Source organism: Trichomycterus rosablanca, chromosome 1, assembly GCF_030014385.1.
Source record: "Trichomycterus rosablanca isolate fTriRos1 chromosome 1, fTriRos1.hap1, whole genome shotgun sequence".
NCBI classification, from domain to species: Eukaryota; Metazoa; Chordata; class Actinopteri; order Siluriformes; family Trichomycteridae; genus Trichomycterus; species Trichomycterus rosablanca.
Genome location: NC_085988.1, coordinates 36,006,285 through 36,025,359, shown reverse-complemented (window position 1 = coordinate 36,025,359; position 19,075 = coordinate 36,006,285). Strand labels below are relative to the sequence as shown.

The window sequence follows — 19,075 nt, the reverse complement described above, 5'->3', positions numbered from 1 at the left end:
ATTGCTGTTGTTTGAGTTGGTCATCTTCTAGACCTTCATCAGTGGTCACAGGATGCTGTTGGCTGGATATTTTTGGTTGGTGGACTATTCTCAGTTCAGCAGTGACAGTGAGGTGTTTAAAAACTCCATCAGCGCTGCTGTGTCCTATTCACTCATACCAGCACAACACACTAACACACCACCATCATGTCAGTGTCACTGCAGTGCTGAGAATGATCCACCACCCAAATAATACCTACTCTGTAGTGGGCCTGACCATTGAAGAACAGGGTGAAAGCAGGCTAAAAAAAGTATGCAGAGAAACTGATGGACTAGTCAGTAATTGTAGAACTACAAAGTGCTTATATGTGGTAAGTGGAGCTGATAAAATGGAAAGTGAGCGTAGAAACAAGGAGTTTCTAAATATGTTGAGGAAATCAACATATGATGTGAACACTAACAGATTCTAACATTATTCAAAGCTAGTGAATGGAATATGTTTGTTTATACTCTTTACATTAGTATATTGGGGTGGATTTGCCCCACCCTCCATATATATATTTTGTGATCATGGTCTTGGTTGCAAGTAATCCAAGGTTTATATGAAGGTCAAGAACAGTTGATACATTAATTTCATGACAATTTATACTACCCCCACCCCAACCTTCTAAATCTGTGAGCTGTAAATAATTTAAAGGACCCAAATCAATGAATTAACCAACTTTTATTTGTTATAACTTTTTTTCATTATCAGTTTATAAAATGCCTTAATCAACACAGGATTAGTCAGCTTCAATCAAAAAGCAAAAATGTTATTGTCAAAGGTTCATGCTAGAAGGACAGAGTTAGAGTTGTGTGTTCTTTTCACCCATCAGTACTTAGAAAAACCTTTTAATGCTGTATTCCTGAATTTCTCACCCATGAAATCAAATCAGCAGGTTTTAAAAAATACTTGAGTGTTTTGTTCCTGTCATAGAATTTTGAATACAAACATTAGCATCAGTAAGAAAGGCAAAGGTAAGAAATTTGGCTGAGTAACAGCTCGATACATTTGAACACAGATCAAATGTAAACCTGCAGCAGTCGTATCAGTAGGCCTGTACATTGTCATTAATTCTATAAATAAAACGCAAAAAGTAATCAATAATCACCCCAAACAAACCCTGAAATAATAATAACACCACAAAGAATTACAAGTATTCCTGCCTCGTTCCTGTACTGCACAACTGTCTGAAGGTTAAATTGTCCCATAGCTGGTTTCAGACGGTCACCCAACAGACAAACACTGAAGTAGGAAATTCCTGATGAATGTTCCAGTGATGGCTCCAAGAGTGCCTCTCCCTGGGCTCTGGAAGGTTGTGCAATTTTGGCAGAAGCGACACACACAGTTCAAGTGCAAGAGGATGTGTGCCAAGAATACTTTTCCATAGAGTAGGTATAACCCTCTAGAGATGGCAACTAAGTCCTTAGTGTGTCACTTAGTGAGCCATTCTCTGAGAGCATGAAGCCTTGGGAGTCAAGTGTCAGTAGTGCTGGCTAACACCCAATCAAAATCTCCAGGCTTTCACAGATGTGCAGACTGAACAGATGTAATGTGTAATATACCCTAGAAAAGCTACTGGGCCATTTAGACAAAAATCTTACTTATATTACTAATTTTCATAGACATAATAATTGATTATTTGATTGTTTTAAAAAGGGGGTCGCTGATTTTGTCAGAATGCTTTTTGTCATGTTCTCTTTGTGAAGGCTGATGCTAAAATATTATCTCAGCTCTCTTCAGTCAGTCAGGTGTTGTGACATGAGAATTGCAATAAAAGAATTGGCAATGATTAGGTTGGAAGAAATAAGTGTAAAAAATGCAAAAAATAAGCTTACCTTTTTGGGTAGGTATGAGGTAACGGACACCTGAGATTGGCTATTGTTGCTTTAGTGAGTTGGCAGGAGACTACTGCCATTCCAATAATTCTCTCTAGACCCCCGTCAATGGATGACTATGGCACTGTCAAAGCATTAAACTTTTAACAATAGGTCAAAAGGTTTTTTGATGCCTTACTATGGATTTTCAGACATGACAGGATCCCTTTGAGCACTAAAATGCAATGTCTGGAGATTTTAATTGGGCAGAATGGAGTCAAAGAACAAACAAGAGGGAGGCTGCTTCAGCTGGTGATGGTGGCCACACCACTGCACTTCAAGTCCTACGTGTCTGACATGCGATTTATCGGAGTGTCCGCAGGCTCCATGAGTCTGTACTTCTCACTGAGAGATGGCTCAGTCCCTTGCAAGTGGATCAGAGGCTTGGTTTGGAACACAGCCAGACTCTCCTGGTTCCTCTTATTGTAAATACTGACCCTGTGGTCCAGTTCTGGACTGGCTTTGGCTGAACCAGCCGGACTGGGCAGCTTCAAGTTAAGTGGGTTCACTCTGCCCTTCTGGACCAAGCACGAGTCCTCAGAGAGGGATGAAAGAAGCTCCTGGACCACAGCACTGGGGGTGTTTCCACCTCCTTGCATACCCAGTGCCAGTGGGCTGCAGTAGGGAGGTGGGCAGTAACGTTGGCCACTGTAATCTGAGGTTGAGGCCTCGCGTACGGTGGAGCTGCACTCGCTGCTGGAAGCCAATGTGTGGCTGCTGACGCTGTGCTGGCGCGCTGAGAAGCTACAGCTAGACCGTGAAATTGTGCTGCTGGGGGCCTCGCTCACTGAACTGGCTAGCCCATCTGCGCTTACCAGAGATGGAGGCAGCTGGCATGGGTTGGTGGGCAGGTGCACGTCTATGGCTGCAGTGGTTATGATGCGCGCACCTTGCTCCGGGACCCCAAGATCTGCAGTAACAAAAGTACAGTTTTGTAGATTAAACAGTATTTTTTGGAAAAAGCTTCATTAGCATAGAATCAGTCACCAAATCTGGAATATATGGATTATTATTATAGACAAAAAGAAAATATATTTACTTCATGCTTTTTTAAATGACTATATAACACAAATTTTATTCAATAACCACAATTGTTCTACTCACATTACCCAAATCACTGATTGCCTATCACCTGTGGGCGATCCTGACTTAACTTTTACTGCCAGTCACTTGATTTCTACCAAATGTTGGTCAAGGCAAAACCGGACATGACAAAGTATTTTGATGCTTGGAAAACATATCCCAAACCCTTTCATAATATAGGTTATGCCATATATAAGAATAAAAACCAAATTACAAAAGAGGTAATTACTTTACTATATATGTGTTTTAAATTACAATTATGTCTCTTACCACTGCTTGGCTCACTGTAGTATTGGCTGATGTAATTGTTCATGTCATCTTGAACAATGCTTTCTGAAATGAAACAAAAACAGTCATTCATATAGCATGACAATGTACAAATGGACAGTAGACAGAGGACAGTTCCAGCTCTGCCATGCAGCCACTGTTGGAGCAAGGTCCTTAACGCTCTTGGCTCCAGAGGCGCTGTACAATGGCTGACCCTGCGCTCAGAGCCCAGCTTTTAAACGAGTTGGGATATGCGGAAAAATAATTTCATTGTACTGTACACCTGTATATACGCTGATCAGCCATAACATTAAAACCACCTCCTTGTTTCCACACTCACTGTTCATTTTATCAGCTCCACTTACCATGTAGAAGCACTTTGTAGTTCTACAATTACTGACTGTAGTTCATCTAGAATAGAATAGAATAGGTGGTGGGTCATTCTCAGCACTGCAGTGACACTGTCATTGTGGTGGTGTGTTAGTGTGTGTTGTGCTGGTATGAGTGGATAAGACACAGCAATGCTGATGGAGTTTTTAAACACCTCACTATCACTGCTGGACTGAGAATAGTCCACCAACCAAAAATATATCCAGCCAACAGCGCCCCATGTGACGACTGATGAAGGTCTAGATCGGGGTGTCCAAACTTTTTTCTAGGAGGGCCAGATTTGATAATGTGAAAGTGCCCGAGGGCCAACAGTCCCTGATGACATTATTTTAAACAATAAAATATGCAGGCCGCTCAGGTGGTGCAGCGGTAAAGTACACTAGCTCACCAGAGTTGGGGTTTCGAATACATCGTATCGAATCTCAGCTCTGCCTTTCCAACTGGGCTGGGCGGCAGTATGAACGATTGGCTGTTGTTCAGGGTTAGAGGGTAAGAAAATTTGATCATAGGTCCTCATAACTGGTGCGACTGTGGCCCCTGCTAGCTGACTGATGGCGCCTGCACAGGGCTGAGGAATAATGCTGATGGGGGTGTGGCCCTCCATACACAGTGCCCCTCAAGTATATGAACTCGACTCGTGCAGGTGCACTATCTGTACTGACTGTACGTGCCGGAGGGGGTGTATGTCAGTTGAGAGGCATCCTCAGTCAGCGGTGAAGGGTCGAATCAGTATAGAGGACGCAATCAGGGTAATTGGACACAACTAGACTGGGGGATAAAAAATGGGGGGGAAAAAAGAGGGGAAAACATATATAAAACAATAAAATATGCATATAATATGCTGTTATTTAATCATTTTATTTTCACACAGCAAACAACAACCAAATGTAAACATTCAGGTGCCAAACATGGTTTGGGTTTAAACTATAACAATGCATGGCTACCTTTGGAGTTTTTTCTTGGCATACAGAACCATAAGACAAAAGAGAAAAAAGATGTTCATATTGAACAATCCTTGACATTATCTGGCTAACTCAGAAATCATGCTTTTCTAAATATTGTGATCTAATATAATGCATCAATAAAACATCAAAACACAGATAGGATTATTTCACAGATCTATTAAGAAAACCTTTTAATACTGTAATGTGCAGAAACAAGACTGGGAAATACTGTTCTAAATTACCATTTAAATACCTATAAATACCTGAAGCAATCAAGTTACCAGACATTATCTTTACTTTGTAAATCATGTTATTTACTGCTATTAAAAAGTTCAATTGTGTTAATAAATACAGTCCGTGTAAACACTTAGTCCATATAAATATCAGATACAAATGTGTTTTTAAAAAACTACAAACATGACAAATATAAATCATGTTTATAACCATGTGATTGAATAACCTGAATAAACTGTAGAGATGAAACATCACACAGCAAACGAGTTTCACTTCTTTCTCAAACAGTACCGGAGGGGAAGGAGGCGGAGATATGCGGTTTGATTGACAGGTCTAGCAGCCAATGGAAATACTCGTTAAAGAGGGCCGCGATTGGCCCGCGGGCCGGACTTTGGACATGCCTGGTCTAGATGATGACCAACTCAAACTGACCAACTCTGACTTTACATCTACAAGGTGGACCAACTAGGTAGGAGTGTCTAATAGAGTGGACAGTGAGTGGACACAGCATTTTAAAACTCCAGCAGTGCTGCTGTGTCTGATCCACTCATACCAGCACAACACACACTAACACACCACCATCATGTCAGTGTCACTGCAGTGCTGAGAATGATCCACCACCTAAATAATACCTGCTCTGTGGTGGTCCTGACCATTGAAGAACAGGGTGAATGCAGGCTAAAAAGGTACAGTTAGTAATTGTTGAACTACAAAGTGCTTCTACTATATGGTAAGTGGAGCTGATAAAATGGACAGTGTGTGAACAAACAAAGAGGTGGTTTTAATGTTATGGCTGATCGGGGTAAGTGATGTTTGAATTCTAAAGCACGAAAATGTATAGCTTAATATTTACAAATCACAGAATAATAAGATAAAGGTTATTGTTTCAATGCCTCACAATATTCATGCTGGTCAGGTAAGGGTGGTAAGGCTTCAGATTCCGGATGAAAGAGCTTACAATCCACTTGGCAGAGTGGTAAGGATGCCGCTCTCTAAGTGCCTCTCTTTCATCTCCAGAGACACGAGCCCAACACAGCCTTTATGTCATTCATTTTTTACTGTTTGAAATATTCATATGACAGTGGCCCTGGAGGAAAGATGTAGCAGCCTAAAACACCGGCCAGACAATCACTGTGGGATAAATAAGAAATGAGGAGAAGGAGGAGCACACCATGGATAAAAGCTGTCTGCTTTTATTCTGCACTCAGTAAGAGAGAGAAAAAGAGAGAGGTGGAGAGGATGGAGAGAAAGTATGAGGGAGTGTGAGACAGATAGAATTAGAAAAAGAGGGAGAGACGATGAGAAGAGAGGCAGTATCAGGTGATTTAATACCCCTGTACTGTTGCGGTGTTCACTCTAAGCTTTGACCTCCTGGCCTGACAACTTGTCTGGCTTTAAATTTAGTGTCCAGTCCAGACCTGATCACGTTATCGCTGGCTTTATTTGCTTTTCCTATCTACTTTCGAAATGTCAAGAATTTAGTTGGTGAGGATACATGCAAAGTAGTGATTTAAACCATTAAGCTTTAGATTCTCTCAACGTGAGAAATGGCAATAAATATCACTACACTAGCACAGCATATCCATGTCACAATCAATCAGAAGCATGTCCATGAAGTTCATTATGTCATTGAAAACAGAAAAAATGTCTTCGCCTCAGTCCAACTCCAACAATACCGTAAATAAGAGATGACCACTAAAACATATTTGCCCTCAGGGTAGTCTCACTCTCTCTCCTTTTTCTCTGAATGCTCCCTTGAGGTCAGGCTATGCTCTGACAGCTCTTTTTGTCTGACTGCTGTCGTGAGGAGGAAAAGCCACACGCAAAGGTCCTACGTCCACAGTCTCCAGGGGCCGGAGTGTAGCTTGTTGGGAGACTGCTGTGTTTTTTTCAGGTGAAAGGAACAGATGTTTGTGCCATATCTGAGTACTCTTTTAGATGAAACATGGCCCAATGCACAGAGCACTGTGTCTGTGGAGCATCTTAGCTGTAACATGCTGTAAAGATCCCAACGTGAGCTGACATCATGTGCAGAAAACATAGCCAGTCCAACTGCATATGCTGGGATCTTGACAACAGTGTTTGTTACAGTCATTCACATAGAGGGGACAAGGCATGTTTCCTTTCAAATGTGCATGAATTTTGAGCAAATATCCAAAATCAACAAAAGTTTGTAAATGTGTTAGGGTTTAACCTGCCATTACCACTTCATTACCTCATCACAAAGCACTAAATAAACTACCATACTTATTAACGCTAATGCCCCACACCTGAGCTCACCACTATAAAGCCCTGCTCTCAGCTCAGTGCAGTGCTGAGTCTTTGCATTGTGCTTGACAAGCACACCCTAGTCCAGACCCAGTCTGTGGCACCAGCATCTTATCCCTCCAGTGAGAACCTTCCTTCTACATCTGAGAAACCCCACTCACCATCCTGAGCACCATCTGCCACTCCCAAACAATAGGATGAGGAAACAGGAGGTTCCTGCTACAGTGTTTATTGTGACCCGCCACTCTATTTGGAGCTTCTGTTTGACCTAGAAATCAAATTAGACAACTGGTTCTAGGAGCATGAATGGAGCCAAGGTCCTACTTTTGCCCATCTGCCCCACTCTGCCGATATGGATGAGGAGAATATTAAGCTACCAAAGGTGCTTAATAGGGACGTTGTAGCCTAGTGGTTAAGGTACTGGACTAGTAATCAGAAGGTTGCTGGTTCAAGCCCCACCACAGTTTGTGTTCAAGCCCCCCACAGGTTGTGGCTGTTGGGTCCTTGAGCAAGGCCCTTAAACCTTAATTGCTTAGACTGTGTACTGTAAGTCGCTTTGGATAAAGGCGTCTGCTAAATGCCGAAAATGTAAATGTACCAAATGCCTGTCAAAAAGCATTCCCAACTGGCCAGCTCGAGGGAGAAGCATTGGTCTGGAATTGCGTTGACGTATGTTGGTGGGTTAAACAGCTGGTGTGCTCTCACCTTCTTAGTCTTTATTTGTTTTGTTAGTGTTTTACCTAACAAAGCAATCAGTGTTATATTGGAAAAAGGTATGGCCAACTTTTTCATAAAAAAAGAAACTATATAATTTTCTTCTTAAAGAATGATCCAACATACCACCATAAACAATTTAGGACTTGTATAGCAAAATTTTAAGAAGGATTAAAGCTCTTCTGAAGGTAGGGATTGCCTTGTACTTTAAAGCCTTCTTAAAATTAATGTGCTGTTACCCGTTTTTGGTACTTTGTCCATTTTTTGTATTCTAAAACAAACACAACAAGGGAAAATCATCATTTATCTATTTAGGGACAGGGTACCTTCAGATACTCCAGTGTTCTCCCAACATGCATGAATCAAATACTTACACTCACTCATATTCCACCTAGACTTGAATACAAACCCCATTTCCAGAAAAGTTTAGACATTTTGTAAAATTTAATAAAAGAAGAATCTGTGATTTGTTAATTCTTGTGAACCTTTGTTTTACTGATCAACTTCATTGTAGTTTGTAAACATAAACATTAACAAAATAAACATAAACATTTAGAATTTAATGCCTGCAACACACTCCCAAAAAGTTGGGACATAGGCAAAATAAGAGTTGATCAGAGGTGGAAAGTAACGAATTACATTTACTCGCGTTACTGTAATTGAGTAGTTTTTTTTGTGTACTTGTACTTTTTAAAATAGATTTTAAAAATCAGTAATTTTACTTTTACTTAAGTATGTTTTGCATTTTAAATAACATCCATTACTGAGTAAAAAAAAAAAAAACACTAAAAACAATCGCGTCTGGGAAACTGCTGCAGTGAATTCTGCGATGGAAAATAAACTGGTGCTAAAATAAAGGAGCTGTAATCTAGGTATAGAGTAGGGAAGGGTGATTTTAAAAGTTTGACATACATCTTGAAGGTTTTCTTTGGGTCATTTAGTGAAAGTCACAACACTTGTAATCTTGACTTGTTTTGAGTTATGAGATTTGCAGTATGACTGTTGTTTCGTATTTGTTGGTGATGAAAAGAAGGCTGGTCTACAGAATCCACAATTAATGCCAACTTCAGTGGTTATACAGTTTTATGTTTCATGGGATGGTCTATACTAAAATGACACATTATAAAACGGATAGTTCCGGTCCTAAAATCTGATTGGCTGAGCCGCGTTCGAAGCCGTTGTAAAATCCCCGATAAACGCACACCTAGGACCACCTCACATCATTCCATATTAATACGCCACTGAAAAGAAAAAGTTAATGTTATTTTTGCCCTCATGTTGCCTAGCAACACTGTTAATCGAACTACCTTGCGTCGCGGAAGAATGCTTTATTGTAAGTTTATACACAATAAATACATTTATGAATTAAACATTGTTGTATTTATTGTATTTTATGTTGACCGCCATTTTATAAAAGCAATAAGCCACTCGAGACCGTGCGTTACTGCTATGATTTTAGCACGGGAAAGAAGTTTTAGGCACTCCGCTTCGCATCGTGCCAAAAACGTCATCCCCGTGCTAAAATCACAGTAACGCACGGTCTCTTGTGGCTTATTGCTTTATTATACATCCCTAAATGTTTTAAATGTTGTATCAACATGTTTTTTTCTATTATATTTTAATTATAAACAACTATTGTGAGATATATCCACTTGTCCTGTTTGCATTACACAGGAGAGACACCCTCTCCTGTTAAAAAAGTAACTAAGTAACGTTTACTCTGAGTACATCTTAAATTAGTTACTTTTTACTTGAGTAGATTTTTAGACTAGTAATTTTACTCGTACCTAAGTAAAAATTCATTAAAGTAATAATACTTTTACTTGAGTACAGTATTTTAGTACTCTTTCCACCTCTGGAGTTGATGCAAAATAAAAGTTGATAGCATTAAAAAGGTACAGTGTTTGGAAGAAGGTGAATTAATAACAGTTGAATTTTAAATGTGTATAAAAGGATCCACCAAGGGCTCAGTCTTTCAAGCAGAGATGGTTCGTGGTTGACCACTGTGTTCCAGACTTCATGAGAAAATTGTGAGTCTGGTCAAAAAGAACATTTCTCAGTGATCAGGCATAACATTATGACCACCTCCTTGTTTCTACACTCACTGTCCACTTTATCAGCTCCACCGACCATATAGGAGCACTTTGTAGTTCTACAATTACTAACTGTAGTCCATCTGTTTCTCTGCATACTTTTTTAGCCTGCTTTCACCCTGTTCTTCAATGGTTAGGACCCCCACAGGACAACTACAGAGTATTATTTGGGTGGTGGATCATTCTCAGCACTGCAGTGACACTGACATGGTGGTGGTTTGTTAGTGTGTGTTGTGCTGGTATGAGTGGATCAGACACAGCAGCGCTGATGGAGTTTTTAAACATCTCACTGTCACTGCTGGACTAAGATTAGTCCACCAACCAAAAATATATTCAGCCAACAGCACCCCGTGGGCAGCATCCTGTGACCACTGATGAAGGTCTAGAAGATGACCAACTCAAACAGCAGCAATAGATTAGCGATCATCTCTGACTTTACATCTACAAGGTGGACCAACTAGGTAGGAGTGTCTAAGAGTGGACAGTGAGTGGACACGGTATTTAAAAACTCCAGTAGCGCTGCTGTGTTTGATCCACTCATACCAGAACAACACACACTAACACACCACCACCATGTCAGTGTCACTGCAGTGCTGAGAATGATCCACCACCTAAATAATATCTACTCTGTGGTGGTACTGTGGGGGTCCTGGTCATTGAAGAACAGACTGAAAGCAGGCTAAAAATGTATGCAGAGAAAAAGATGGACTACAGTCAGTAATTGTAGAACTACAATAACTCCTACATGATAAGTGGAGCTGATAAAATAGACAGTGAGCGTAAAAACAAGGAGGTGGTTTTAATGTTATGGCTGGTCGATATAATATGTTAGAAGACTGAGGGAATCTGGAAGAATCTCAGTCTGTGTAGAACAAGAACGAAAACCACTACTGAATGTGCATGACTTTTGAGCCTTCAAATGATACTGCTGTGAGAAACTGTCATGCTACTGTGATCAATACAGCCACATGTTGTCCACAAAAGCATCAAGGAACTTTCTGAGTGTGTTGCAGGTGTCAAATTCTAAATGTGTTTATATTTACAAAATACAAAATCAGTGAAAATCTTTTCTTTCTACTTTTCTTCAGTTAAATAAAGATTCAAGAAAATGTACGAATCATAATTTCTTCTTTTTATTGCGTTTTACAAAATCTCCCAACTTTTGAAACTCTATTGACCTCTTCTTTGGGGGATTATTACCTGCAGGAGCTCCTGGATCATTGCTCTTTCCTCTGGCTTCACTATCTGAAGTTGCAGGTCCCAGACCATCAACCTCTTGAAAGCTGCTGTTCTGCTTCCCCCACACATGGTGAATCTGCATGGCAGCTTCACGCTCTGCAGCCAGATCCAAATCCTGCTGTGCCAAGTGAGCCCGCAACTGCCTGATCTCAAACTAAAAAAAAATGACATTGACATATAAACATTTAAGTCTGTAGTTTACTTTTTGTACATAATTGTGTTGTGACAGAAGCACATAGGCCATTTCTGCTGAGAACACCTCTGAGGTGAGCATTTACAATAAATTGAACACCACTTATTGTAGCTAATCAATCCTTTAACTACATTGATTTCTGACCCAGATGTTGAAAGTGATAAATTTCATCATACATAGTTGGTGTTTGAACCTTACTCTCGTTATCTCATTAATTCTCTTCTATTGATTATGTAAATAAGACTTGCCGAAATAGATGGAATTTCGGTACTAATATGACTTGTCAGCTTAGCTTAGCACGAATTACCATTTCAACAACCCAAGCATGTTGGATTGATGCGTTTACGTATTAAAACATGAGGGATGACCTGGAAAGCAAATAACTAGTAGATTTTTAGTCCATTCAGAAATGTGTTCAAATTCAACAACACTTGCAAGATTTGCCAGGCACTGCATTATTTCAGAGCTAAATGTAAGTCTGATAGAAACATTTGTACAGTCACTGTGCAACCAAACGATGGACAATCTATTAACTTTTTTTTTTTTTTTTACATCATGCAACATTGCATATTTACAAGTTCATCAACTGGTGGCACCCTGTAGGAAAACACCCTGGATAAGGGACAAATCTATGGCAGAGCACTCTACACCTACCCAGTTACTCACTTATTTACACCTAGTGGCTACTTAGAACAGCCAATCCACATACTGCATGTTTCTGGGGGGAAACTAAAGTACTACCCGGGTAGCAAACAGACAAAGGGTGAACAACTAATCAATCAAACCCAGGTCTTCAGGACTCAGGCGATATTTTTATGGACCAAAAATTCAGTTTGCCTTAAAAATCCTGAGAATATTTAGCATAATTGAAAATAAAAATTGTCAATTTAAGAGCCACAATCACAAATTGTGTAAATTTTTATTGCAGATAAAATTAAAGCTGCAAATACTGATGCATATTTTAAGAGAAAAAAAATGTAGTCTGCACGAATCACATAATCAATCACATAATAAAAATAACACCTTTAAAGAGTTAACAAAATTAGTAAATATGTTTATTGTGACTCACCAGTTGAATTCTGAGCTTCAGTTACAGTCTGTATTTGATGTGTTTTATTAGTGGTTTCCTCCCACCTTACAAAAACATGTGAACGGCTGGACTAGTGACTAAACTGAACACAGGCGTAAATGATTAAGTGTATTATGACTTATGACTTGGCAACCTGTTCAGGGTATTTTCTCTTGTAAACATAAACAGTGGTGACTCAGCCATTAAGATACTGTACTAGTTATTGGAATGTTGTTCATTTCCACCACCACTAAACTATCACTGTTAGGCCCCTAAGCAGGGCCCTTAAACACTAATTGCTTGTTTAGTAATTGTTTACAATAGTAATTTACTAAACACCTTAAATGTAAATGCAAACATTTTTGGTATAAGCTGCAGATTCACTGTAATCAAATGAGGATAACGATTACTTGATTTAGCAGTGAGGTGCTTTGAGTTCTACGTGGATTTGCTGCCATCTGCTGGCAGAAAAATATATTACCAGATAAAAGCTACACCACCAAATAAATAACAACAACCGAAAGATTTCTAGTAGTTTTTGCTATATACATTATAATTTGTATATATGTTTATTTTTTGTTTTGTTATAGTTATAAAATATTTAACTTTATATTTTATGGCCTGAAGTCACGCAACATCTCATTAAAGTCCAAAAAAAAATTTTTTGTATGTTCCAAGTAGTTTTTCTCTCAATCTGTTGCAGGCCTGAAATGCCTGGAATGGGTGTACATTAACAAATGAAATGAAGTTGAACAGACAAAACATGAAATATCTGGGGTTCATACTGTCTGCAATGAAATAGAACTGTAAATGTAAGTAACACTGCATTTTTTATTTGCATTTTCCATACTGTCCCAACTTTTTCTGATTGGAGTTGTAGTAAGTGATACCCTGATTTTATATGTTTTCTGTTAATACGTGGTGCCAAATTATTAGATATGATACTCAGTCTCAGTCATGAGAATCTATATACTGCATTTTTCTTTTTGGCTGCTTATGCTCCTTGCTTATTTAAAAAAAGGCACTACTCACTACACTGGTGTGTTAGATATAGAAATACTCAAACATACACTAGCACAGTGGACAAATTCCCCAGAACTGGGACTGAATATTGCTTGTGTTTAAAGGTAGAATTGTTAGAAAGATAACCGTTATTTACCGCTTGTTCTTGGCAGATCTGAGTAAGTCTCTCTAGCTGCTCCTCCTGCACAGCTTTAGCTTTCTCATATTGTTGAAGCTCCATCTCCATGTCCACCTTCACTTGCAGCACGTATGCTATAAACAGAATAAAAATAAACAGAAAAATACCATTAAATAAGCCACTTTTCACACATACACTTAGAAGTCAATTTATCAGCTACACCTACCAAAAACCAACAATTAACTGACATCAAGTGCACCTTCCATATAGGTAGAGCTTCTACAATTACACACCGAGGTCCATTTGCTGCTAAACACTGTTTATAAGGCCTCTCCTCTACCCCATCAATTCAAGAAAAGGAACTTCCACTTTCCAGATTTAATTTTTTCAGTACAAACACTTATTTAAAGGACATATTTAAAATGTAAATAATCTTATAGAAACTATGGTATTATTATCCTTTGGGACATTGTAGGCACAATATAACAATATTCTTTTACTGGCTGAGTGGCAAAAAATCCTAAAGATTACCAGAAGGCCTGCATTAGCTATATAAACTACTCACAATGGGCTTTGCTGCTTTAGTAGATCTGAAAGATATTTAAACCAGTTAAACCACCCATATACAGTATGTTTTACAGTGGTCCCTGGCAACCATGGATATGCGAGTCTGGCTTAGAGATATATGCACATTAGTGATGGGCTACACTCAATTAAGGTATAACCACTGGAACTAAGAACTCCCATAAGGTAAGTGCACCTGATAGGATAGCCAGAGGGTGTCAGTGCAAGGTAGATGTCTCAATTAAAACTGGCAACCCAGCGTACACCTTTGATAACAAGTCAATCAGGTTGTGTAGCTTTACAAAACAGAAAGCTGCATGAAGGTTGATTTTGAAATGGGCATCTTACCTGGGCAGCTTATTAGGAGACCTCACCATGTCTAGTCTGCTCTTTTTATCAAGATAGGAGCATTTAAACCCAGCAGGCACCACACAAACCAATGAGTGTGCTTATTGAACTGATTATTGGACTGTTCATTGGTAGCTGCTTTCTCAGCAGTTTGCTGGATGGACTAAAATGCTCAATTTGAGTTTAGGCCAGACTCATTTCTGCTGCTACAAAATGAAATTGGAACAAAATTAGAACTTCATTTAACTTCCAATCTCAATTACACAATGAGTACTAGGATTATAAAACTAAGCCTATCCATGCATGGAAAACTTGCATGCGGCAAACCGTTACAGAATTATAAGCAGTGGCTTTGTAAGCTGTACTGTAGTCCCAGCACGTTTTGCCCATACAGCATATATACTTTCTTCCTTAATTCTTTTAACACGCAGAAGAGTAAAAGTGAAAAAATAAACATGCAAAGTCAAGCATTCTCTATAAGGGACATATATGACATGGAAGTCTTTTGCTACTGTGACCTTTTACTTCTTTATTAATTTAATGAAAAAATCTGCTGAAATTTGAGATCGATATTTTAGTGACGTAAAAAATTCTGTCATTTATAATGTGGCATTGTATCCTAACTGGTGCTTTTTCTGTCCCCAGTTAAATATTGCTACAAAGAAGAGAGCCCTTACTTTTAACTTTTAAGTGTCCATGTGTTTTTTTATAATGTTAGACCTGTTTTGAGGATTTAAAATTTAACCAGACATTCTATAGGTTGACAGTTTGGGTTTTCTTTCTGACCCACTAATCCTTGAAGTTTGGGTGCAGTCAAACTAGAACTACTTATGTGACCTAAGATTATTACCAGCTGTAGTTAACCAAAACCACCCATTAGGGCACTGCAAGTGGGCACATAGCAATTCCTAGTTCTTTTTACCATGTTATTGTCAAAAATTTGCTCAGTGGCACAGCAGGTAGGTAAATGTGCTGAACATTACCATGTCTCTGAAGTTCTAGGACTTAACTTATCTCTTGGTTGGTTTTCACAGACTTCACAAAATTATGCAGAAGCTGTAAGTGAAAGTGTTTAAGCACATACAGGTGCTGGTCATAAAATTAGAATATCATGAAAAAGTTGATTTATTTCAGTAAATCCATTCAAAAAGTGAAACTTGTATATTATATTCATTCATTACACACAGACTGATTGTTTCAAATGTTTATTTCTTTTAATGTTGATGATTATAACTGACAACTAATGAAAACCCCAAATTCAGTATCTCAGAAAATTACAATATTACTTAAGACCAATACAAAAAAAGGATTTTTAGAAATGTTGGCCAACTGAAAAGTATGAACATGAAAAGGATGAGCATGTACAGCACTCAATACTTAGCTGGGGCTCCTTTTGCCTGGATTACTGCAGCAATGCGGCGTGGCATGGAGTCCATCAGTCTGTGGCACTGCTCAGGTGTTATGAGAGCCCAGGTTGCTCTGATAGTGGCCTTCAGCTCTTCTGAATTGTTGGGTCTGGCGTATCGCATCTTCCTCTTCACAATACTCCATAGATTTTCCAGGGATACCATGGTCCTTAAACCAGGTACTGGTAGCTTTGGCACTGTGTGCAGGTGCCAAGTCCTGTTGGAAAATGAAATCTGCATCTCCATAAAGTTGGTCAGCAGCAGGAAGCATGACGTGCTCTAAAACTTCCTGGTAGATGGCTGCGTTGACCTTGGACCTCAGAAAACACAGTGGACCAACACCAGCAGATGACATGGCACTCCAAACCATCACTGACTGTGGAAACTTTACACTGGACCTCAAGCAATGTGGATTTTGTGCCTCTCCTCTCTTCCTCCAGACTCTGGGACCTTGATTTCCAAAGGTAATGCAAAATTTACTTTCATCAGAGAACATAACTTTGGACCACTCAGCAGTCCTTTTTGTCTTTAGCCCAGGCGAGACGCTTCTGACGCTGTCTCTTGTTCAAGAGTGGCTTGGCACAAGGAATGCGACAGCTGAAACCCATGTCTTGCATACGTCTGTGCATGGTGGTTCTTGAAGCACTGACTCCAGCTGCAGTCCACTCTTTGTGAATCTCCCCCACATTTTTGAATAGGTTTTGTTTCACAATCCTCTCCAGGGTGCGGTTATCCCTATTGCTTGTACACTTTTTTTCTACCACATCTTTTCCTTCCCTTCGCCTCTCTATTAATGTGCTTGGACACAGAGCTCTGTGAACAGCCAGCCTCTTTAGCAATGACCTTTTGTGTCTTGCCCTCCTTGTGCAAGGTGTCAATGGTCGTCTTTTGGACAACTGTCAAGTCAGCAGTCTTCCCCATGATTGTGTAGCCTACAGAACTAGACTGAGAGACCATTTAAAGGCCTTTGCAGGTGTTTTGAGTTAATTAGCTGATTAGAGTGTGGCACCAGGTGTCTTCAATATTGTACCTTGTCACAATATTCTAATTTTCTGAGATACTGAATTTGGGGTTTTCATTAGTTGTCAGTTATAATCATCAACATTAAAAGAAATAAACATTTGAAATATATCAGTCTGTGTGTAATGAATGAATATAATATACAAGTTTCACTTTTTGAATGGAATTACTGAAATAAATCAACTTTTTCATGGTATTCTAATTTTATGACCAGCACCTGTATGTGTTTTGCACTGCAATGGTATGGTGAACCTTCAAGAATGTCTTCCTGCATTGTTCCCAGTGTTTGAGATGGATTCACTGTAGTTATTGAATAATCTGTAGAAGATACTAAAATGCCATAGCTAGGAGGGAAAATGTGCATTTAAACAAACAGAAAAAAGAAAAACACTTAAGTTTAGGCAAAAACTTAATAAAAATATCTTAACAGTGTTTTTTTAACTACCTTTTTTTTATTAATTGTAGTGACAGCCAATTTTCACTTGCTCTTTGAGTCAAACGGCAGCTTTTATCATATATGTTTTCTACTGTAGTTAAGTAACAGGGTGGTAAAAACAGGCTGCCACAGCAGACTCACCACCTTAAGTACTTGGACATAACTGCTGTGGCTGAACAGAATCATTCACTAAGGTGACGCTATCGGTTCCCTGTAAAAGCTTATCAGTTTGCAATAAAAAATTAAACAAACTATCTAAAAGTCTTTACTTTTTAGTTTTAGAGAAATAAATAAACAAACTACAAACAACGGGCTATACTGCTGTAGTCGATCTGATGGTTGAACTAATGAATATCTGGAAGGTGGCTTAGAGATAAATATTAAGTAGAGTATAAATATTGGAGATGGGCTATACTCAGTTAAAGAATAACTACTATGTGTAAGAACTCCATGGTAGGTTAAACAAACGATCTAAAAGTCTTTACTTTTTAACATTAACATTTTTAACATTTTTGGCATTTAGCAGACGCTTTTTATCCAAAGCGACTTACAGTACTGTGACTGTATACTGTCTAAGCAAATGAGTTTATTTTATTAAAGCAATAAGCCACGAGAGGCCGTGCATTACTGTGATTTTAGCACGACGCGAAGCGGAGTGCCTAAAACTTCTTTCCCCGTGCTAAAATCATAACAGTAATGCACGGTCTCGAGTGGCTTATTGCTTTTATAAAACGGCGGTCAACAAAAAATATAATAAATACAGTAATGTTTAATTCATAAATGTATTTATCGTGTATAAACTTACAATAAAGCATTCTTCCGCGACGCAAAATAGTTCGATTAACAGTGTTGCTAGGCAACATAAGGGCGAAAATAACATTAACTTTTTCGATTCAGTGGCGTATTAATCTGGAATGATGTGAGGTGGTCATAGGTGTGCGTTTATCGGGGATTTTACAACGGCTTCGAACGCGGCTCAGCCAATCAGATTTTAGGACCGGAACTATCCGTTTTATAATAGGATTTTAACATCATGTTTTACACTTTGGTTACATTCATGACAGAACAGATCATTTCTAATTACACAAGATTCATCAGTTCAAGTTCAATATTAAACACAGTCATGAAGAGAACATGCAAACTCCACACAGAAAGGACCAGAACCACTCCATCTGGGAATCAAACCCAGGACCTTCTCGTTGTGAGGCGACGATGCTACCCACTGAGCCACCGTGCTACCCCATTATCTTTATGTATTAAATTACTCCAGAGTTCCTAAACCTAGCTCACTTTTTAGTTTTAGCGCTCTCTGTATAAACAAACTACAAACAACGGGCTATACTGCTGTAGTCGATCTGATGGTTAAACTAATGAATATGTGGAAGCTGGCTTAGAGATAAATATTAAGTAGAGTATAAATATTGGAGATGGGCTATACTCAGTTAAAGAACTACTATGTGTAAGAACTCCATGGTAGGTGTATCTGATAGAACAGCCAGAAGGTGTCAGTACAGGGTGGTGAAAACAGGTTGCCACAAAAGACTTGCTGCCTTAAGATTTTGGACCCAAGTGCAGTGGCTGAACAGAATTATTCAGTAAGGTGAACAAAGCTAAATACTTAAAAAAGAGATATTGCAAACTAAAGGTCTAAGGAGGCAGGAGCGCTAGGGTGGAAGTGTAATCGACACAACATGCCAGGTAGTCATTCCACCAATATGCCATGACATGATTACATATGCATTTCCTTTAAACCCCAAATTCATAAATAGA

General features: G+C 39.0%; 1 protein-coding gene across 1 annotated transcript in view; it reads right to left on the bottom strand.

The window, feature by feature from the left end:
- Window positions 1-1,886: 1,886 nt before the first annotated feature.
- Window positions 1,887-19,075, bottom strand: part of tmem266 (transmembrane protein 266) — a 79,316-nt gene continuing 62,127 nt past the window's right edge. Inside the window, exons 7-11 of the mRNA XM_063002282.1 lie at window positions 13,550-13,665; window positions 11,090-11,282; window positions 9,232-9,240; window positions 3,250-3,312; window positions 1,887-2,806 (exon numbers count right to left, since the gene is read on the bottom strand). Of these exons, the coding sequence (XP_062858352.1) occupies window positions 2,181-2,806; window positions 3,250-3,312; window positions 9,232-9,240; window positions 11,090-11,282; window positions 13,550-13,665 (1,007 nt within the window). The 3' untranslated portion in view covers window positions 1,887-2,180. The remainder of the gene's footprint in view (window positions 2,807-3,249; window positions 3,313-9,231; window positions 9,241-11,089; window positions 11,283-13,549; window positions 13,666-19,075) is intronic.